Genomic DNA, 23,225 nt, shown 5'->3' with positions numbered 1-23,225 from the left:
AAACTGGAAGCTGTAGTAATACTGGTACAGAGCAGTGTGTGTAAAATATAGAAAATTTAGAAATACAAAAAAAGATGAATTCTCTTTTACCCGAAAAGTACCACTGATAAAAGCCTGTGCATTTCCTTCTGGGTTTTTTATTTTCTATGTATATACGAATATTTCTAGAAAATTACTCGCTTCTGATTAGAAAAGACCGAAATTTTTCTTTTAGTGACTAAGCAAACCAGAAACTTGCCTTTTGGCTCGAGTTAGGAAAATCCAGCCTGGTAGTGACCACGCAGGGTGAGAGGCCAGTGGGGCAAAATTCAGGAGCCCTCGGGTTCCACGCTCCCGCCGTCCGAGCACAGAACGGACGGGAGGTGTGGGAGCCCGGGCATTTCTACAGCCCTCGTTCGTTCCTAAACTCCCGAATCTCTTAAAGAGGTCCGCGATCTCTTCACACACAGATGCTTTAATTAAAACAACCACCTGCGCCCTTTTCGGAACTCCACAGGCGCTCAGTTCTCAAAGAGCTGATCCTGCGCCTTCGCGCCACGGCCGCCCGGACGCTCGGGTCTAACTTGAGCCCCGAACTCCCGCGCAGACCCTCGCACCAGGCCGGCCTCAGGACCGGGCTTCGCTGACGAGACGGCGAGCAACGGCTCCGGACCAGAGCGCGCGTCCCCGCCGTTGGGAGCGGCCACGGCGGAAACCTCACATCGCCCCCTGTCAGAGAGAGCTCAGTGGAGCCCCTGGGCTCCAACCCTGCAGCCTCGGCACGCGCCCCAGAGGAACAGCTCGGGTTCCTCCCAGACTCCGCGCAGGGAGGACCGCCGCAACCAGCTCACAGGAAAGCAAGCAGAAGCCCGACGCGCCGCGCCGCGCCCCACTCGCGGGCGGCTACGGTTACTAACCCGCGACTCCTCGCGCCCACGCCCCCTTCGCTATCTCGCGACAGCTGGCGAGGTCTCGCTTCCGGCCGGCTTACTTCCGGGCCTAGCGTGACTTCCGCCTCCTCCGGTGAGGCTCCTGCCTCACGTCCTGATGGTCGCAGCGCGGCGCTCTTCGTGCACCGGGGTGAGTCCGAGGGCGCCGCAGCAGCCCTGCTCCTGCCCCTGGTGGGTGCCGCGCTGCGGGGGAGGGGCCAGCCCCTCCTCTTCTCCCGGGGCCTCAAACGGGTGGGAAGGGACAGTCCCCGCGGCAGACCAGGCGCCTGAACGCGCCGTGGCCTCGCAGGCGCGCGGCAGGGACGGGCTCCGGTGTTGAGCGCCTCCCGTGTCCCCACCAGCGCCGACCCACGCTCGGGCCCCAGAGCCGAGCCGCCAGCCATGGCCGCTCCCCGCGGGAGGGCCGCACCCTGGACGACCGCCCTGCTGCTGCTCCTGGCCTCGCAGGTCCTATCCCCGGGGAGCTGCGCGGACGAGGAGGAGGTCCCGGAGGAGTGGGTGCTTCTGCACGTCGTCCAGGGCCAGATAGGCGCGGGGAACTACAGCTACCTGCGGCTGAACCACGAGGGCAAGATCGTCCTCAGGATGCGCAGCCTCAAGGGCGACGCGGACCTCTACGTCTCCGCCAGCAGCCTGCACCCCAGCTTCGACGACTACGAGCTGCAGTCGGCCACCTGCGGCCCGGACGCCGTGTCGATCCCCGCGCACTTCCGGCGCCCAGTGGGCATCGGCGTCTACGGACACCCGTCCCACCTGGAGAGCGAGTTCGAGATGAAGGTGTACTATGACGGCACGGTCGAGCAGCACCCGTTCGACGAGGCCGCCTACCCCGCTGACGGCGCAGATGCCGGCCAGAAGCACGCTCGTGCGCCAGAAGATGCCTCGCAAGAGGAGGAATCTGTTCTCTGGACGATATTAATTAGCATTTTGAAGCTAGTACTTGAAATTCTCTTTTGAGTTCTTAACCACGCCCTGGAGTATAAAATCCTCCATCTGTGAAGCTGATTGCAGTTTGCTGTGAACCTTGCTACTTGTACTTGAAGTTGTAGTTACCTTTTTCTAGTCAAGGGATGGAAAAATAAAGCCATACGCATTTTGTTACCTCAGTTACCCCCAAAATAGGAAAAGCAGCAAGCACAGTATTTGTTTTCTTTTAAAGATCAAAATTCCTATATTAAAAAAAGGACCGTGTACCATAAAAAGTTGACTCTATTTTCATTAGGTTGACTAAAAATGATGATTGCCGTCACTTAGGTTTATATAAATCGAAGTAGAGCAACCTTTCATGCTGTTACACAGATGAGATTAAAAAGTTGGTAACTTTATAATTTTACTCTGGAGATTGTAAGCGAGTTCAAGGTGTTAACAGTTACTAAAATCACTGGAAATGATTTATGTACACTTCCCTGAGCCTGGACTAAAGCCCCCATGCCTGTACCCGAAGTATGGATGGTACTTTTCTATACAAAAGGGATTTCCTGGCCGGCAGGTATTTACAAACTTTGTTCCTGTACCAGTCCAAGTAATGACAACTCTAAATCAAGCTGCACCAGATCTTATTAGGCCATTTGTCAATTTTGGGCTATGAATGAAAATTCTTTAGTTATTAAATAACTTTGTTAATGCTACCTATGGTAGGCCAGAAACCATGTAGATTAGGAAGTTTCATAAAAATAACTTTTTGGACTATGGAGAAATAGTTAAGTTCCTAAATATTTCCACTGAATTTTTGGAGTGAGCTAATGTTACTATAAAATACTTCAGAAGATGAATTCTCTACCTGGAATCAGTTTCAAGCATAAGAGTTGCTTTTAACAGAAATAAATCAAATGCAGATTTTAAGCTCAGTTAATTTCCAAAAAAAAAAAAAAAAGTTTTATTAGCATAAAAATGAAAATGTTGTAAATAAATTGGCACCAAATTCTCCACTTAAATGCATATACAATATTAGGGTCAAAAACTATTTTAGCCCTCTTTGCTGTTTTTCCCCCTTCTGCCCACTTTCTTGGGTGTTGAGGGGGCCCGCTGACAACAGTCACAAATCCAGCGACCTAGGAAAAAAATTGTTAGTTAATACAGAATGAAAAGTAATTTTTATGGGACTGATTTTTAAGCCTATTTTAACTCTTATTCCTTAGCTATCACTAATGAGATTCCTCTGTGGATTTTGTGGTGAGAAGGACACTGAGTTCCTTAATTTAAGGAGAAAAACGTAAACTTAATGTAATCAATGCTGTGCAAAATTCATTCCAAGTCAAGGGGAATGGGAGAGATGCAATGCCATACAGTGATATGGACCTTTAAAAAATAAAAAATCTTTCCTGAAATTTTAACACTATCATACTTCAGAAGTTCAATACAAACAATGCAAAACCCATTCTGGAATTTGGCTTTTTTAAGCCATTTTCTCTCCTGTTTACTGGCAGCTGTGTGTCTCAGCATTCTTTCAAGTCCTGGTGTACTATGCTGGCAGCACTTTAAAACTTCAAGTTTCTAAGAGCACAGTCGTAAATTGTACTACGTACTTGATCTGAATTACTACAGAACCTTAAATACGTTGCTTGCTTAATGATTCCCAGGAAACTTCATTGTAGGCATATATTTTATAGAGCATTATACAGTGTTAACACTATGCAAGTAAGTTCTAAAATTACACAATTATCTGTGTAATATTTTAGTCCAATTACTGTGATTTATTCAATTCTCTTTGTTGTAAAGTTATCTGGAACTGTCATGCTGCCCTGATTTATATAAATCTATAGTAGACTTTCTATAGAAATATGTAAAGATGTAGCAGTCATTTTATTAAGTTTCTAAATAGATAACATAAAAATAAAGGCTTTGAAACAAGATGATGCTCTGTTACTTTAGTATTTCAGTAAAAAAAACACCAGCTCATTCTATGTATAGAACTATACTTCCAAAACTTAGCCTGGGCATTCTGGCCTCTCATTTATCCTTTAGTTGGGTTGTCTAAGGATGAAAAGCTGGTGGACATGACCTGTAAAATCACAGCTTTGGTCATGTTTGCACATAGGAGTCCACAAGCTCTTCAGGTCATGATAGGCTTTATGCACCCTTAAGAAAGGAGTGCCAGGAGAGTCTCATCACCAAAAGATAACGTTTGTTCTTTTTAAAATCTTTACCTGATGGAATAGCACCAAGGCCCACACAAAAAGTATGATAACCTCTGTCACACACATCACAGAACATCATTTCTTCTTCATGGTGGGGCTGTCCGCATATAATGCATGTTTTGCATTCCATACACTGCCATGGGTACGTCTTAATCATAGAAACAAGCTCCATTGTCATATCCAGGCAAGAAGGATGGCCTAAATCAAAACCAGTATTAGTAGTATCTCACATAAGAATTTTTAAGTTAATATGGCATATAAAATACTAGTTTTCTTTAGGACTTCCAGAGAATGGCTATAATGTTAAATCACCAAAGAGAAATGAAAGTACAATGTAGAAGAAGACACATGAACTGCATCTATGCTTCACAAGGTACCCTGCTTATTTGATAACATCTGGTTGAAATCTACCTGAAACTATAAATTACAGTTTTCGAACCAACAAACATGGTGGTTAAGATTTTAAAAAGATATTTAAATACTTACCACTATTCTCACATTGGGAGCAGTGTATAAGTGATTCAGCCTTTCCTTTCTTGTTGGACTCCTTACCCTTCAGACAAATTCCACATATAGCATTTGGAATGACCTTTGGCTGGAAGGGTAGAAGAGGGCTATAAATTCATGCCAGAAGAGCTTACTAAGGGTTCAAAAGGAATTGTTACTTTATTGCCCTATTTTTACTTTTGGTAACTTGCTAATTAGCGAGGACCATTTTTTGAAAGACAAAGCTTGACAGGAGTCTGTCTGCAACGTAAGACTGCCTACTGAAGAAAGCATTAATTTCATTGTAAAATTTTGTAAACAGCATGATCTCTCATATTAAATGTAGCATTCTATACTCCCTACATGCACAGTAAGATCTGTTTAAGGACAGAAGGATAGACTTAAATACAATGTAAAATGTCACTTAATTGGACAAGAATATCCAATTACCGATAAATTTAAGACTTAACTCTAAAGAGAAAACCATTTTAAATAGCTTATATATTGTTTAAAAACTGGTATTTTCCAAAGCTGTAAAACTGAATCTATAAAATCTAAGTTAAAAAATCAGCTTATCCTCTTTGGCATCATGGTATTTTTTTAAAAATCACTTTAAACATTTTTAATTGAAAGATGTCTCATGCATACATTGCCATGTACATAAATGTTTGTGGAAAACTTAGTTGTGTGATTATTCTCTTTGTATATCTAATAAAAGAATCCATACTTAAAAGGATTCACTATAAAATGTAAAATTATAAAAGGGAAAAGTTTTCAGACAAGCAAAAAAAAAATTGCAGTCACTTAAAAAATTAAACATTCTGAGTACTACTCATCTTTCAGATTAAAAACATGCATGGTCCAGTGAAGGTGTTTGGGTTTTAGACATTTGGCAACACATGGAAATGACAAAGGAAAAAGGGTTCACTGCACTTAAAATTACCAGGGAAGAGAGGACATCCGAACGTCACAGCCTTGACTGTTACGAATGACGTTCACTCATGCTATAGGAGTAAGTAAATAACAGTGGTAAAACAGGAAAAGCAAACATGGGCCAAGAATAAAATGGGAGAAAGGGGCAGGCATACACACATACATACACACACACACACACACACACACACACACACACACACACACACACACGAACTGGGAAAATAAATATTTTAACTGTTTCATTGCTGTTTTATTCCCACTCTGCCAAATGCATCCCTTTCCTAATTTACTGAACCAAAGAAGAACCTAAACAAAACTCAAACTTTGTATATATTCCAGCTTTGAAATGTCTCACTGCCACCTTCATTACCTGTTAGGCCTAAACAATTTTTTCTTAATTCTTTTAAGTTTTGTACTTTTTAGATTATCTTTCTTTGCAAAAGATGACAGAGGCATTCAAAAAGAATTTTTGGCTTATTTATTTAAAAAAAAGTCAACCTTATACATAAATATAATAAAAACAAGAACTCTAAACAATCACAAATGTCTCTACAAAATAATAAATATCATGGAAGTTAAACATACACATATAAAACTTTACTATTAAACTAATCTCCTGTATGTATATTTTTATACCCTGCTCCCCCCAACAAAAGGATAGTGTCACATGCTTAAACCATTTAAGTCTTGCAGTGTAGTTACCCTCTGTTGTTACTGCTACATTCTAAGCATAAGGTTCTCATTGTGTGTTCCTATACCTAAATAATAAACAGCTAGGAAGTGCACTTCTATAATCCAAATTCTGGTTCAATTATGATAATATCTCTACCTGCCATAATATACAGCAGAATGGTATCTCTTCATCAAAACTAAGAAATCTTTTTTTGGTTATGGTACCTGTACTAAATGTAAAAGATATACTTATTTAATACTCAGTTTAAGTTAGATACTGGCATATTTAAGTACTCTAGTATCTTCCACTAAAGTCAGGGAAATAACCAAACAATATTAAATTCTAAAAACAGAACCCCTCATAGGAGATTCTTTACAAAACAAAAGCCAAAAGTAATAAAACACAAGGATAGTCATTCACATTCTAGAGCAATTCAAGTTCTACAATCATTAAAATATACATTAAACACCTATGACAAATGGGACACCAAAAAATTCTAGGTTTATTTCTAAGTTTAAATCATAATGCTTTGTTAAATCACTTAGTTTTTCTTACCCAACAGTCTTCATCTGGGTGAAAAGAGGAAAAGATGAGAGAAGGGGAAGAGAGAAGCTTTGTAGCATTTTCTATGATGAATGCTGCAGCTCAATATACAAAGTATCTGCCCTCCCTAAGAAGCCATAGTGCTGCCATCCAGGGCTTTACACAGAAGATAACAACCGTGGCTTAGAGAAGCCAGTTGCAGTAAATTGCACAGTTGGAGGGGTTAAGGGAACAATGTGCAGCCCTCTCCTGAAGGCCAATGGAACACAGCCCTATGTGTGTCTGGTTAAGACGATCAGTTCTACTTCAAATAAATGCAACATCATCAGAGTTTCACTACTGACAAGAAAATTAAAATACTCATCCTAATAGCTCTCAGTATCTCAAAGGGCTCACAGTACACTTACTTTTCTACTTGAAAAACAGCCAAAGATAAGACTATCATGGTAGCAATAATATAGATTTTAATTATATACTTATAGGCCTGAATCCTAACAATTATGCTTTAAATTTCAGGTTAATGTAACCTAAACAATACTGTCCTACAAATTAAGGGCAAGCACTAGTGAAACTTATTAAGCAAAACATCAGATACATTATTCTTTTTCTTGAATCTCATATTTTACATATATAAAATATGACCTTTAGCTTGAAGTACCCTAATATTTAGGCACATCTGGCTTATTAATACTTTTTATAAAGAGGTTAACTTTTAATAAGCATGTTCACATTAATGTATGACTAGATACTGGTTGTTTCCATCTTTGATATCAACCTGAAACATTTTTAGGTATTAAAAATGTGCACAGATTATGTAAAATATAAATTTTGCATATCCAACTTGAGTACTATTAAGTTCAGTTAATCTATATGATTTCTTGTATACTAAATCAATGATAGTGTTAAATAGTTCTTCATTTCCAGCCTGTATTAAAACAACTATTTCAATATTCTCTCTTTTCAACCCATGATCAATCAAGCTTATTGTCTTAAAGATCTACTTAGCACTCAAGAGTTATTAACACGATGGTGTGCTTTGAGTGGCCACTTCCATTTAAAGCTCTTAGCAGACCAATAGAACACACTCATTCATGGAGGCTGTTTCTGAAATTTCATCTTTGGAGCTCACTTGCTTTCAGTTATTAAGCATTAACTTACATATTTAAAGAAATTAGATAAGCTATATATGTAAAAACAAGTGCAAAAATCACATAGCTGCAGCCTATTGCAGACACCTTGGAAGTCAACCCTTGCTGAATTAAGCTTAAAATTTGCTTGCCATAGGCTAAAAAAAAAAAAAAATGAATTTTTAAGTTAATTACATAAAAGAATTTTCTAATAAAATATGAAATACATGAATTTAATAGGTCACTTTTTTTTTCTACTTGAAGAAAGGTGAATGAACATGTTAGAGAGTGTTCTAGTTAGTTTGAGGAAAAGCTGAGTTACTTCAGCCTGTTCTTGTGGATTATTTACCACAATCACAGTTCTGACATACAAGGTGTTTAATAATTTCACTCGGCAAAACTTTCTCATTGCCTTACTCTAAAATTTTCCTTCAATACACCTTCCTAAGTGCAATAAAAAGCATGTTCTAAAACATTTCAGACCAAAAGAATCAAAAGGTAATATATTTTACTACCACCATCCCACACGTAAAACTGTACATCTAATTCTTTCTTTTACGATATTCTTAAATACCTATATGCAAATAAGTCTGCTCACCTCTCACCTCACTTTTCATCAAAAGAAAAGAGAGAGGGGCAGAAAGAGGGAGGAAAAGTTCAAAATAGTAATAATAGCTGCTGACAACCTACTACTTTACTCTGAGGATAATCGGACCAACAAGTTAACAGGTATGTTTTAATTCTTGTCATGGAATCATATAACTCTTTACCAAGGTTATGCTAAAAATCACTACAATGTAAATAACAGGTTTTATTATTTTTTATCCCAGAGTTAGCTAAATTTAGCAGATGGATCAAATAATCCTTAGATTAAACCCAGATCTTTCTTAATGAAAGGCACTACAAAAATGCAACTTCATCTAACAGTATATCCACTCATACTTCATAGCTCAGCAGGTTTAGCTACACTAAATGCTGGGGCACTTCAAATGCCAAATAATTACGATCTTTACTCCAAGGAAATAAAGTATAAACTTCTGCCTATGAAATAATGTTTTAAAAACCCATACTTGCTTGGTTATTATTTCAAAAAAAAAAAAAGACTTATAAATTGTACATATACAGAAAACAGAAGCTAAACCATAGCCAAAAGTGACAGAAAAGCCACCAAGGAAATAAAGCAAAAAAGAAAGCAGTGGACAGAGGGCACACCATAGAAGAACAGCTAATGAAGTACAGCAGGCAGAAGCTCCACAATCGTGAAAGTCAAGTTAAAATATTTCAGGGAGAGAGGCTGGTCAGTAAAGAGGCTCAGTCAGGGGCTTTTTTCTTCTACCTTGTACCCAGGAACTGACTTGGACAGTACAGAACGTTTGGGACCATCTTTTCTTGGAGTGGCAGCTTTGTCTTTTGATTTCTGTCTTCCCTGGAAAGAGTCCTCCTGGCTGTCAGGAGGGCTTTCCCCTTCAGATACATTGCCAGAGGAGCTGTCCTGGAGTTTAAAAGGCAAAAAACAAAGATTCTTTGGAATTAAGACAAATTTGAGTCTGAATTTTGAAAACTATGGAAAATACTCAAAAAAACGCTTTAAGGCTTTATCAATTTAAAAATAAAAAAAACATTCTAAATAAAAGAAAGCTTTTTCCAGTGAAAACTTAAGTAAGCCATGTTAAAAATCATCCATCCTTCTAAGTATAACATCATATAAAACTGATTTCACATATATCAGTGCCTTCATCATTTTGTTTTCTAAGTCACAAAAAACGAATTATCTGCTTTAGCTATTATTACGCCACACAGCTTCAACATCATTTTCCATGTCACAAGGGAGCATATTTGTTTCATACAAAAACACATTGTTAAAAATAAGTGTGGGTATTTTCACTGAGTACTAAAAATCATAAGAAGGTACTTCAGGAAAAATAAAGGGCTATAACTAAAAAAAAAAAAAAAGTCCTTCTAAGCACACATTTGTGTTTCCATGTTAAACTATGCAGAGCCAATCCCTCAACTATCTACAACAGCATCTGAAATATTTTTTTTTTTACGTATTCAAGATTTAAGACCTCAATATCTGACTATTTAATCCTTCATTTTATAATTTAAAATTTTCTAATTAGAACTTTCATATGAATTATGAAAATTATAAATGAAAAAATTAAGTTATCTAGAACCTCCCTGATAAACATACACTGACTAGATACATGAGTTTATCTACTTTATCTTTTTTATGGGTGTCCTTTATATAAATAAAGATACCAAGACTCACACATACCCACTACCTCACTGTGCCCTCATTTTTTAAAACACAAAACTGGATTACAATGTGTGTGTATGCATGTATGTGTTTTGGTATTTTTTTAAAGGCATTATGGGCATTTTCTCACAATCATTAAATATTCTTTGAACTGCATTTCTATACTATAAAAACAATATAATATTGCCCACTGCAGGCATTAAAATTTATTTGTAATTTCCAGCATAAAAATTACTGTAAACACTCAAACAGACCTTTTTATTTCTAATTAAATTTTTTCAGCATCTAAGTCCTAAGGATAAATTATATTAGTGGATTTGCTAGGTCAAATTCTGTGGAACTTAAATTGGTAAGACTGTCAAAATGCTTTCCCATAATGTTGGATTAGTTTACACTTTTCCTAGTGGTATGAAAGGAAGTCAGCTTCATCACCCTTAGTATGCCATAGCTCCCGTTTTAGCAACATGACAAGAGAAAATTTATATCACCACTTTAATATGTGAATGGCATCTTATTCTGCATAACATGTATTACTAAAGATGTTTTAGAAGCTGTTGCTGACAAGGAAATATAATGTCCATTCAATCTCACATTTAGGTTGGCTACAATGAAAAGTTTAAAATAGCCGGTTACTTAAAACACAGTACTAGAGAAATTCAAAGCCCTGCGGCATCACTGGGATCAAAATCCTAGACTCATCATTGAAATTTTGTTCTCCTTTAGGTCCACAGAATACACAGCTGCCCACTGTCTTGCAACTGCATTTTGCTACCAAAAAAAAGTCATACAGCAAAACCCAACAAATTGCACAATATGTTACTAACATAATATTTTCCCATAGGAAGCCTAAGATTAAGCAAAAGAAACATAAGTTAATGCACTCCCCTAAACTAAGAAAAAAACACATTGCTGTGTCAAGAGATCAAAGTCTGTTTTGTTCAATATTTTAAATTAAAGAGACAGCAAGCTGAATAAACAATTGTAAGCTAATTTTCCGTATCCTTGCCTAACCTGCTCATGGTAACTACAAAGGAGTGATTTTAAGTATAAAGCTTACCAAAGGCCATGCACTGCTTGTTTTTATCAAAACACACTATAAATAACTTTTCTTGATGAATACTTTCTGGAAATTATACGCAACTGTCCTTTTTCAAAGAGAGAATGATGACACAAGTTCAATTTAACATTCCAGGAAAGCAATTAGCAAAAATTCAAAGATAAAGTTAATGCTTCCTACTAGACAGAAATGTTCTCACCGAAGTGCCTTTATTTTTCTGTTTCTCATCACCTCGACCATCTTCACCATCATCTGAATCACCGTCACTGTCTAGAGCAGGGAGCTCAGGATCCAGAGGGGGCTCATACAGGGCTGTGTTTAATGGCAGATATCGCAACTCATCTGGTGAGTACCTGAAGTTCAGAGAGTTTATTTTCAGTTTCTCTTTATTATTAAATATGAATAGACTCATCTTTGAGCTATGAAGATAGCCTTAAACTTCTCGAGTAACCCCAAAGACTTTTGAAAAATAGAGTATTAATTTTTCATTTTTGTCATCAAGTAGGGGTAATTAATAAGAAGCCTGAACGTCTTTTCATTAGACTTATAAAAATATGCATTTGATTTTAATTCCTTTTTTTTTTTTTTTTAAGATGTGGTTTCTCCATGATGGCCAGGCTGGTCTGCAACTCCTGACCTCAGGTGATCCACCCACCTCAGCCTCCCAAAGTGCTAAGATTACAGGCGTGAGCCACAGCGCCCAGCCTGATTTTAATTCTAAGAGATAATGTGTCTCTCCTCTTTGCCCTCAACCCCAAAAAAGAAGAAAAGTAAATTTATTCTCAGTAACCCCAAGTCTGGCTACCACCTCATATCCACTTCCACAACTGTCCCAGGTCTTTGCCACTTCTCTGACCTGTCATTCCACTTGTAAAACAAGCCTAATAATGGCGTCTACTTCATACAATTGATATATATGCATTTCCCACAAGCTTCTGGGTGAGAATAGTGCTCTGGATCACGAAACAAACTCTGAGCAGTGAGGTGCTACAGAACCCCAGCATCTGTCTGTGACAAACCCAAACAGAATGGGCAGACACCCTACTACAAACATATCACACCAGTACATGGTACATGATATTACTTAATATAGAAAGCAAATATTTTAGTAACAAATTATTGTAAACAAATTTGGGAAGCATATATTCTAATGAATTTAATCATCTATTTTGTCTGAGGCCAGATTGGCAATCTCTTCCCAGACAGCAACACTCAGTGCCACCTTCATTCTTACCCTCTGTGGCCCTTATTCAGGAAGTGACCATGGATCAGGACTTCCCCAACTAAGACAACACACCAAAAAACAAAGGGGTTGGCATACTTGCATGCGACTTTATAATTTGCTGACACCAAAATAAAATTTTTAAAAATTAAAGTCCAGGTGCAGTGGCTCACACCTGTAATCTCAGCATTTTGGGAGACCTAGGTGGGCAGATCACACGAGGTCAGGAGTTTGAGAGCAGGCTGACCAACACGGTGAAACCCCGTCTCTACTAAAAATACAAAAAATTAGCCAGGCATGGTAATCCCAGCTATTCAGGAGGCTGAAGCAGGAGAATCACTTGAACCCAGGAGGCAAAGGTTACAGTGAGCAGAGATTACACCACTGCACTCCAGCCTAGGTAACAAACAGAGCGAGACTCTATCCCCCTCATCCAAGAAAAGAAAAGAAAAAAAAAAAGTAAAACTTTTTAAATATTTCTGCTTATGACTCAAATTTGAATTATTTTTTTAAATTTCTGCCCAAGATTTGACTTTCAAATGGCAAGTTATGATACTGTACTTTAAATTCTATTCTCTAAAAATACAGTCTATTCTGAAGAACATATGGTTCCAGAGGAAGGTTTAAGGTTGAAGTAAAAGCTGAGACTTTAAAACAAAATGAATCCATTAGCCCTGTTTTTTCCAGTAACATTCAGTTTCGGGATAGGAGGTAAGTAGTATTTAGGGTCCAGATTGACAGCAGCAGCCAGGCAGAGTCAGCAATGTGACTGGGGCACTCAGGTGCCTGTCCCTGCCCCTCTCTTTTCTTGTCTGCAATGAAAGTCAGTGGTTCTCAAACTCTAACCTGCACATGAATCATGCAGACATCTGTTAAAATGCAGACTCTTGAGTCATAGGTCTAGGGTTGGGCCTGAGATTCTGCATTTCCAACTAGCTTCTGAGAAATAATAGTGCTCTGGACCACGGAACAAACTCTGAGCAGTGAGGTGCTATAGAACCCCAGCATCTATCTATGACAAATCCAGAGAGAATGGGCAAAGACAGGGGCATCCAGACTTTATCAGCATATGTTCAAATTCTGACTATAGGGTGATGTTTACCACAGAACCAGAGAAGATAAAGAACAGCAACACAAATCCTATGCGACATCTTATGGTGGTATCTATAGACCTCAAAATTGTTAGGAGGCAAGTACACAAGGCTCTGAAACCCCTTACCAAGAGCCAATACCAACTGTAACTAAAATTTAATACCTCTTATAATACTCCTGGAACTGTCCGGGGATGAGAGCCACTGGGTAAGAACTGACCTTTGTTCGCTCTGTGGGCAAAACTTTGTACTTCCCTTGAGGCACCTGGATAACCTATGTTAACATCAAGAGAAACACAGAATTGATTCCATGCTAAAACTCAGGCTGTAGGAAAAGAGTCCCCGGATGCTCTCCACTGCATGCCCATTTCCCCCCCAAAAAAGCTAAAATTTTGGGAGCTATTACCTAAGGGGACATTTGGTGCTTTCAGTTCTTTCTATATATTATCATTTTAGAGGCCTATTTTCCATGAAAATAACTGCCAAGGAATGGCAGTGGATCTCTTGCTCACTACTTAACAGCAGAGTTATCTGGGTAGCTTATACAACCTCGCTAGCTCGGTTTCTTTATCTATTAAATGGAAGTAATCCTACTTTCAACCTCACATGGTTACTTTGAGAATTAACATGCAATTCTATTTTTAAAACTCCTGGGACACATAGCAAGTATGACATGTCACTATTATTAGTTTCATTTAGTAGCATATCAACCATAAAGCAAAAGACATCTCACAAAAAATGTAAATTGATTATTAAGCACATCATTAAAAATAATATCTCAAGTTCTAAGGAGGAAAAGAACACATAGGTGCCAGCCTGGACAACAGTGGTAAACCCTGTCTCTACTAAAAATATGAGAAATTAGCTGGGTGTGGAGGCAGGTGCCTGTAATCCCAGCTACTGGGGAGACTGAAGCAGGAGAATCCCTGGAACACAGGGGGCAAAGGTTGCAGTAAGCCAAGATCATGCCACTGTAATCCAGCCTGTGCTACAGAGTGAGACTCTGTCTCAAAAAAAAATAAAGAAAGAATACACAGTTGGTCCAAAAAATCATGATCAAGGGGGTAATAGGCACTCTGCAATAACAAGTAAGAAACTAAGTTTGGAGACTACTAAATTTAAGTTATCCTACATGTGTCTGCAAGTCAAAATAAGCTCTTCTTTCTTCCATGCGTTCCCGGTTTAAGTTGCTGTTAAATTCAGCTGCTTTTTTGGCAGCTTTCTTAATATATTCAGGCACTTTACTAGCTTCAACTTTCTGAGTATTCTGTTGTTGCATTTGCTGGGAAAAAAAAAAAGTTGGAAGTCACATGTAACTTTATAAAATGTCATTTTCCCCAACCCAAATAAAAAATACTAGTCACCTCAGTTACTTACAGAATACTCTTTATAATGGTCTGTAATTCGTTGACGTTCTTTTTCTTGTAGAATAACAGAATATTCAGCATGTTTGGCTGGATATTCTTTTATCATTAAGTCAATCACCTCATCACTGCGCAATGCTGTTAAACCTATTTTAGACCAAAATACAAAAAAATAAGCCCTTTTAAGAATAAGTGAACAAAAGCACTCTTCAAAATTTACTTCTTCAAACCACTCCACATTTTAACGGGTTTTCCAATGGCCAAAGCAAAATATCTTGGTACATTTGAAAATAACTAAGCTTAATATTCATAATAGAAATCCAAGCAATTAAAAGATTATCTTGCAAAAGGTAAATATATCCATTTTTCAACCAAACAAGTTTATTTTTAAGATTCTATGTGCTTTAAACATAAATCCCTTCAGTTAGAAACAATTGCTAAATAATGAAATACACTAACAAGTGCTACAAAATATTGGATAAGTTAAAAAAAAAAATTCAACGTTACTATAGTTCCCAGTCTTCAAATTCCTTAAAACTTCACTGAAAACATCAGCACACACACACACTCATCATGTAGATAATTCAAAACTCACAGTATCAGATTTCACCAACTGCTGAAATGCATTCCCATGAATTTATATTAAAAAGTAGCCATGCTGCATTAAAATGTGAAAGTAAAACTACAAATAAAACATGGACATAATTATACAGAACTGAAAATTGAATAAAATTTGCCTTTTTGCATTTTGGAGATGTGGTCTCACCATATTGCCCAGGACAGAGTGTAGTGGCTATTCAAAAATATGATCACAGCACACTACAGCCCCAAACTCCTGTGTTCCAGTGATCCTCCTCCCTCAGCCTCCCAAGTAGCTGGGACTACAGGCACACACCACTACACTCAGCAAAGAACCAATAACTTAAAAAAAAAAAAAAAAAAATTGTACAACCTTTGCACATAAAATACGCTCTGAAAACTCTGTAAAAATTATTAGACAATTGTACTGTTATAGAATACAGGTGATCCTAACGTGCAATGGGGTTACATCCAATAAACCCATCCTAAGTTGAAACTATTCTGAAAAGAAAAAGCATTTAATACACCTAACCTACCAAACATATTAGCTTACCCTTGTCTACCTTAAACATGCTCAGAAAACTTACATTAGTCTACAGCTGGGCAAAATCATCTAACACAAAGCCCATTTTAATATCAAGTGTTGAGTATGTCATGCGATTTGTTAAATATTATACAGAAAGACAAATGAATGGTTGTATGGACACTCAAGAGTATGGTTTCTACTGAATATGCACTGCTTTCACAGCATCGTGAAGTTGAACCATCATGAGTCAGGAACTATGTATGTGTTCAAGCTTCATTCTCCTTTGCATTTTAACAATAATCAAAAATGCAGTAAACAATGTAGCATTTAAACAGTTCAATTTATTTTAACTTTGTAAAATACTTTAGGAAAGAAGATACTTATACAATATCATCTTGTAAATGTTCAGCTTGAAAACTTCACATTACAAGCTATTCTTACCTAGAGTGCACTGAGTTTCAGTAATGACATTTAGCTCTCTCAGGTAGAGTTTCTCCTTGTGAGACAAATCTCGTCGCTCTAAATCTCCAAAAAAAAAAAAGATCAAAAGACTATTAAAAACAGTAAAACATTATGCATTTGTAAAACTTTTAAAAGCTTAAAAAACTTGATTTTTGAAAGTATTTATATTACATACTCCAAACATTAAAGAGACTACAGAAAAATACTATAAATTCAAGAAATAAAACCCAGTAAGATACAAAAGTTGGAATAAAATTGAAAATAGAATAATCCAAAGCAATAAGGTAATATAAATAACTAGACTAGTTAATGAGGAATAGCCTTTCTCAAATTCAGATATGGTTCATATAGCTAATTCTATTCCTTAGATCAAGGGACAATGGTAAAAATCCAAAACTTTTCTATAAAATGGATTTTTTTCTAAAATCTTCCCCAGGAAATTCACCTTTCCCATTTTGCTTTTAAATCAGTTTATAAGACATAGAATACATCAATAATGAAGAGAGATGCTGAATGATAATAAATTTAAAACAGCCAGGCATGGTGGCTCACACCTGTAATCCTAGCAATTCAGGAGGCTGAGGCAGGAGGATAGCTTGAAGCCATGAGTTTGAGATCACACTGGGCAACATAGCAAGACTTCATCTCTAAAAAAATAAAAATTAAAAAAATTTGCCAGGCATGGCTGAGCCATGGGGACAGCTAGCACAGATGAGTGCAGGGCTGCAGTGAGCTACGATTGCACCACTGCACTCTAATCTGGGCGAAAGAATGAGAACCTTAGTCTTTTTTTTTTTTTTTTTTTTAAAAAAAGAAAGAAAAAGAAAATAAAAACAGCAAGCACAAGAATATAAAATATATTATAATCTATAGAAAAATTCAGAAGTTGACAGTATATATCATAAAGAATTACTATTAATTATAAATTAGATTTAATCTAGTATATAGACTAGTACCTGGATATTTCCTTTTAAAGGAGGTCACACCCAAATATTCACTGACTTGTTCTTGAAGCATATAGTATTCTCCTGTTTCATCAGGTGGCCATTTGTACTCTATCAAATTTTCTGCTGGATAGTAACTAAAGCTAAGTACAGAAATATATATTATGCATTAAATTTGGCTTTCATTAACTTTTAATCACTTTTATTGAGGATATTTTGAAAACTATTTTAAGTATTTAAATTATTTGTCTGCTATGACTTGACTTCCTGTATATAAAAGAAAATTACAAAACAGCTACATGGAAGAGAAATAATTATTTGGTCTACCAAGTCAAAAAGGTACAATGAAGATAACTTTTTAATATATTTTGGGAAGAACCAAGAATCTCAACTGCTAAGAACAAAGGCATTTTTAGTTTAAGGGACCTATGAGGGCAAAGCAAGGTGATGGTATCAGCTCTGAATTCTTTCTCTTGGGTTAAAAATGTATAGCCAGTATTTCATCCACCCAAGGAATAATCAACTACTTCTGTCTCTTGTCTACTGTTCAATGAGTCATAAATAGCTAAGAAAACAGAACTCTTAAAAACCTATATCTCAGTGCATCATGACATAAACCGTAACTATTTGTTCTCAGATACTCCACAAACCCAGAAGCAAAGGATAGACCTAGTTTAAAGGTGCCAGGGTATCCCAGTCGATCTCTATCCTGAATAACAGAGTACAGATTTCAGGATCTGGGCCAATTCAACCTCTAAATTAGACACGGGTAAGTGACAATATGGTATGCATCTATCTGTTTAAAAAGTAACCTTCGAAAAGAACAGTGTTCTCAAAAATAGTGCTGGGAAACTGGGTATCCACATGCAAAAGTATAAAATTGGACCTTTACCTCGTATCACAATTCAAAATGGATCAACAACCTAAATATAAGAGCTAACTAGAAAACTCTTAGAAGAAAATATAGAAATCTTCACAAACTTGGATTTGGCAATGGATTCTTAGATATGACACCAAAAGCACAAGCAACAAAAGAAAAAACAGATAAAAAATTTGGGCTTCATCAAAATTAAAAATTTTGTACAGGGACACTATCAAGAGAGTGAATGACAACCTACAGAATAAAGAAAATGTGTGTAAATCATACTTTTGATCAAGTATTAATATATAAAAAACACTGAACAACAACAAAAAAACCCAAATGAAAAACGGACAAGGAACTTGAATAGACATGTCTCCAAAGAAGATATACAATGGCCAAGAAGCAGACGAAAAGATGTTCAACATACTACGCATTATGGAAACGCAAATCAAAATCACAATAAAATATCCCTCCACACCTTTTAAAATAGCCATTATTTTGAAAAATGAAAAACAAATTGGTGAGAAACATGAAGAAACTGGAAACTGTGAATCGCTGGTAGGAATGTAAATTGGTGCAACCCCTATGGAAAAGTTTGGCAGTTTCTCAAAAAGTTAAACATAGGATTACCATGTAATCCAGCTACTCCATTCCTACATACACATTCTCAAAAAAACTGAAAACACAAACTCTGACCAATGCTCACTGTAGCATTATTCACCTTAGCTAGAAGGTGGAAACCCAAATTCCCATCAACATCCAAATGGATAAACAAAATGCAGTATATACATAAAATGGAATATTATTCAGTCTTAAAAACAGAACAAAATTCTGACATATGCTACAAGGATGAACTTTGAAGATATTAAAAGTTCTAAGAGAAATAAGCCAGTCACAAAAGGACAAATATTTTATGGTTCCACTTCTTATGGTTCTACTTATAAGAAGTAACTAAGTAGTCATATTTATGGAAATAGAAAGTAGAATGATGGCTCCAAGGGGCTGGGTAATGGGAGAAAGGGAAGTTATTGTTTAATGGTTATAAATTATAGATAGGGTAGTGAAAACATTTTGGAAATGGATGGTGATAACGGCTGCACAACACTGCAAACGTAACTGATGCCAATGAACTGCACACTAAAAAATTGTTAAAATGATTAATTTTACGTATTATGTGTTTTACTACAATAAAATTGTTTTTTAATTACACTCAGTATCAAGACCAGTTTTGGTGGCACATTATAAAACAGTAAGAAAATATTCTACAATTTTTAATAATTGTCTTTGCCAGAGCTGGGGGAAAGGGAAGAGGATGTTATCGCAAAGAGAAACATCACAAAAAATACTAATAACCAGTAAAATGACAGTACCCGAGATCTTGACTTGAAGTTTCACAACTCCTGGAACTATCTCCTGAGCCCATTCGCCTCCTTTTGGATGGCTGGGTCCCATCATTTGAATTATCTTCATTATCATCCTACACATTTAAAAGATTCAGAAATAATAGAGAAAGAATAAAAGAACAGTAAGTCTCAGTAACTGAAAGACTGTCTAAGGACAAGTCATACAAGTATTTACTTCATATTACAATTAAAAGGGACCAAGAGTTTGGCATGAGCAAGACCTGGAATAAAATTTAAAACTGATCTTCAATCCAATCAAAATAAGAACATTTTCAATTAACCTGTAAATGTAAATCTGCTTTTGCTTTCTCACCAACTGAGGTTAAAATGCTTTCTGCTCTTCATAAACATATAAAACTGCTGCATCACTCTAAGATTAAAGCAAACTCTCCTACCCAAGCTGGGGGGAAAAAATGTATGGACTTTTTACATTTCGCAATTCAACTTGGCGCCTGTTTATAGGACTATTTTGACTACTTTAGGCATTTATGTCCCTGTGAAAAGGGGATATAAAAGACTGAAAACAGGTTACCAATTCTAACTATTCACTTTTCTTCTTACATTGCTATTAATTTAGCAAAAATACACCCTAATAAGGGTCATCAATCTATAATACAGCAACACACAAACCAAAAAGAGGGTTGAGAGAGGGAGGGGATTTTTTTAAGAAGCTTATAGATTTTAATTGCAATCCATTATGTGGCAAGAACATCAAGGTTATAAATTCAACCATTTCACTCAGTAAAAGTATCAGACGTTAGGAAACTGATTTATTTACATATTAGCCACAGCTTAAGGTAGAAAAAGGATACTTTTAAAAAATATAATACTGTTTTTAACTCTAATCCAATTTTACTAAATACCATGGTCCTCTTGCTACATATTAAAATGAAAGCAAACCTGCAAAAGAATATAAAGTGGCAATATGGTATAGTGGCAAGGCATGCCAAACCTGGACAGCCTGGGTTCTCAATGGGCACTCACTAGCTGAGGTTATTTTCTCTGAGTATCTTCTAATCTGAAAATTTGAGACTATAATATTGCCCCTATTACATTGCTAATTCAATGATTAAATGAGCTACTATATTAAAAGCACTTACAAGAACTAGCAAATAATTATCTCATAAATATTATTTAAAATGATTATGATAATAAAGTCTCAAACGTCCCTAGCTCCTAGAAATTTACTGGTTCTCTTCCAAATAGTAAAATATATATTCTTTCTCAGACCTTATAAAATAAGCATTTCATGAAAGAGTTCTGCATAGTCTAAATCTACTCTGAAAATTTGCATGTAAGTATCAAAACTGCAACATTTCATATTCAGTACTTCCAACATAACTCATTTTAAACATTCCATTTTTTTAAATCTTTTTTGTGAGCATTTTAAGGATTTTTATATCCTTAAACTGCAGCATATTTCCCTTTAGCTAAAAAACTATGACACTCAAATATATACAAAAATAAAAAGAAAGTTAAAAATGTGAAGTGCTCAAAAAAGCTGAGACCACAATTTTATACATAAAGTGTTTTAAATTACTACTATAAATTCTAGGCAAAGGCATTATTATATAAAGTGAGCATCTGGGCAGCAGGCCCTTTTCTAGAGGGAGGTAGTAACAGCAATGTTGTTCCCAAGACATGACGGAATAAGGTAAGAATTTCCTTGCAACCCGGATACTGATCCAGAAGCCCGTGTTTTCAAAGACTCTCAGATAAACCAAAGATGTGCTTTCCAGAGTTACAGGTGGTTTCCAACTACAGATTAGATGAGTTTCTATGCATCACATCCTTCCCAAGGTTCAGGGGTCAAGCATGCACTCAGGGGGCACTGGCTCAGTGACTCCGTGCCCTCCAGATGCTGCGCCAGACATCAAATGCTGGAAGTGCAAGAATGTGCATTTGGAGTGTTACAATCTAGTTACTTCCATTGGCGGGATCCTTTCGGGAACCTTCAAAACGAGTCTTTCTCTGAAGGCACAATGGACTTGCGCGATAGGAAAAGCCCTCAGGCAGGCGCAGCCCCGCTAGGCTGCCCTAGGACGGCTTCCCCGGCCAGCGCCCACACCGCGCACCGTACGAAGGCTCGCTGGCCAAGAAGCATTCCAGTTCCCACCGCCTTCTAATTTCAGCTTTCCAGTTTCAAGCTCTGAGGTTTTTAAAACATCATTCCTCCCTTCCAACCTTCTGTCACAAACTGCTAGCCTAACTTTAGAACCAAAGCGTTTTGATGCGTGACAACCGACTGCTCATCTCCATTTTCTCCACAAACACCAAGTTCTTTTCACCTCACAGCAATATAAAGTTAAAAAAAAAAAAAAAGACTTCCGCTGAAAACATCCGGACGCTTGTGTATTAACTTAATTACACTAAGTTCACTAACGGTGTTGATTTTCCACTTCGTTCGCCAATGTTTTTGCAGTAAGCTCTCAAACACTTCGGCGAACTATGCACGGAATGAAGGCCGAGAGAACGCGCGCGTCTGCAGGCCCCTCCGAGGACACGTCTCGCCGCCCCGGGCGCGTTCCGTCCCGCAGCCGGCCCGGGAAGAGGCGTTTGGGGGCAACCTCGTCAAACGGGGCCGGCCGCCAACTTCAGGGAAGCCGCGCCGCGCGGCCCGCCCGCACTTGTTGCTCGCTAGGGGCCGTGGGCTCCTCTGCCGGCCCCGCCTCGCCGACCACCGCGGGTCTCGGGAGCAGCGCACGGCCCGCGGCCCACGCCCCCGAGACGCCGGCCGGCCGCCGGTGGGACCGGGCCGAGACCGCGACGCCGCGGCCCCGGAGGGGGTCAGAGTTGGGGTCGGGTCGCGCCGGCCGCTTCCTCACCTTCGGGGACTGCGCTCCGGGGGTGGCCGGGTCGCTTTCGCACGGCCGCGGGGACAGCGCCGCCCCGGGCCCGGCCGCCGCCGCCGCCATCAGCCCGAGCGCCCCGCGCCGCCGCCGCCGCCGTCGCCTCCGCCTCGTCCCGGCCGCCGCCGCCGCCGCTGCCGCCGCCGCCGCCGCCACCGCGCGGGCCCCCCGCCGCCCCGGCCCCGCCCCCTCCGCCCGCCCGCCCGGGGGCCGGCCCCTGCCGCCGCGCGCCCCGCGGCCCGCCAGCGCCGCCGCCACCGCCATGGCCGCCGCCAGCGCGCCGCCCGCGCGGGAGGGCGCCGGAGGCTGGGAGGGCGCGGGGATGTGGGCCGGAATGGAGGACGCCCGGCGGCGGCGGAGCTCCTCACGTCAGCCCGGCCCGCCCGGCCGCCGCCCCCCACAGCTCGGCCGCTGGCCTCCCCGCCGCCGCGGCTCCCTCCACGCCCGCCGCCGCCTCAGCCCCGCGGCTCCCTCCACGCCCGCCGCCGCCTCAGCCCCGCGGCTCCCTCCACGCCCGCCGCCGCCTCAGCCCCGCGGCTCCCTCCACGCCCGCCGCCCCTCAGCCCCGCCGCCCCTCAGCCCCGCCGCCGCCCTCAGACCCGCGGCTGCCTCAGCCCCGCGCCGCCCGGCTCCCCACGGCCCGGCGTCGTACTCGGCCGCGGCTCCCACCAGCCCGCGGCGCGCCCCACCTCCCGCCCGCCCTCCGGCCCGCCCCGGCCCGGCTCCTCGCCTCTCGGCGCACTGGCAGCCGCCCCCTCCCCGCGGCCCCCGGCCCGGC

The 23,225-nt window shown here is 39.5% G+C and overlaps 3 protein-coding genes across 5 annotated transcripts in view; 1 reads left to right on the top strand and 2 right to left on the bottom strand.

The window, feature by feature from the left end:
• Nucleotides 1–1,312, bottom strand: part of WDR27 (WD repeat domain 27) — a 233,972-nt gene extending 232,660 nt beyond the window's left edge. The window contains 1 exon segment of the mRNA XM_010331306.3: nt 897–1,312. Coding sequence (XP_010329608.3) covers nt 897–1,312 — 416 coding nt within the window.
• On the top strand, nt 1,002–2,820 carry C4H6orf120 (chromosome 4 C6orf120 homolog). Of its 2 annotated transcripts, XM_010331304.3 has the most exons (2): nt 1,002–1,059; nt 1,377–2,820. In XM_010331304.3, exons 1-2 carry the CDS (start codon nt 1,027–1,029, stop codon nt 1,884–1,886), a joined length of 543 nt encoding a protein of 180 aa, XP_010329606.1. In that variant the 5' UTR covers nt 1,002–1,026; the 3' UTR covers nt 1,887–2,820. The 2 variants fall into 2 exon arrangements, with proteins under 2 accessions (XP_010329606.1, XP_074253234.1); XM_074397133.1 differs by lacking the exon at nt 1,002–1,059 and having other exon boundaries at nt 1,311–2,820.
• PHF10 (PHD finger protein 10) lies at nt 2,774–22,601 on the bottom strand. 2 transcript variants are annotated; one of them, XM_039466945.2, is made up of 12 exons: nt 22,424–22,601; nt 19,566–19,672; nt 17,346–17,476; nt 16,369–16,446; nt 14,836–14,969; nt 14,591–14,740; nt 13,623–13,732; nt 11,345–11,498; nt 9,168–9,323; nt 4,553–4,661; nt 4,076–4,264; nt 2,774–2,980 (listed from the first exon to the last, which is right to left on the bottom strand). In XM_039466945.2, the coding sequence occupies exons 1-12, from the start codon at nt 22,511–22,513 to the stop codon at nt 2,895–2,897; spliced, it is 1,494 nt and encodes a 497-aa protein (XP_039322879.1). In that variant the 5' UTR covers nt 22,514–22,601; the 3' UTR covers nt 2,774–2,894. The 2 variants fall into 2 exon arrangements, with proteins under 2 accessions (XP_039322879.1, XP_039322875.1); XM_039466941.2 differs by having other exon boundaries at nt 16,369–16,452; nt 22,424–22,600.
• Nucleotides 22,602–23,225: the final 624 nt, after the last annotated feature.

This window comes from Saimiri boliviensis, chromosome 4 (genome assembly GCF_048565385.1).
Source record: "Saimiri boliviensis isolate mSaiBol1 chromosome 4, mSaiBol1.pri, whole genome shotgun sequence".
Lineage (NCBI taxonomy): Eukaryota > Metazoa > Chordata > Mammalia > Primates > Cebidae > Saimiri > Saimiri boliviensis.
The sequence above is the reverse complement of the archived record's forward strand: the minus strand, read 5'-3'. Positions and strand labels throughout refer to the sequence as shown.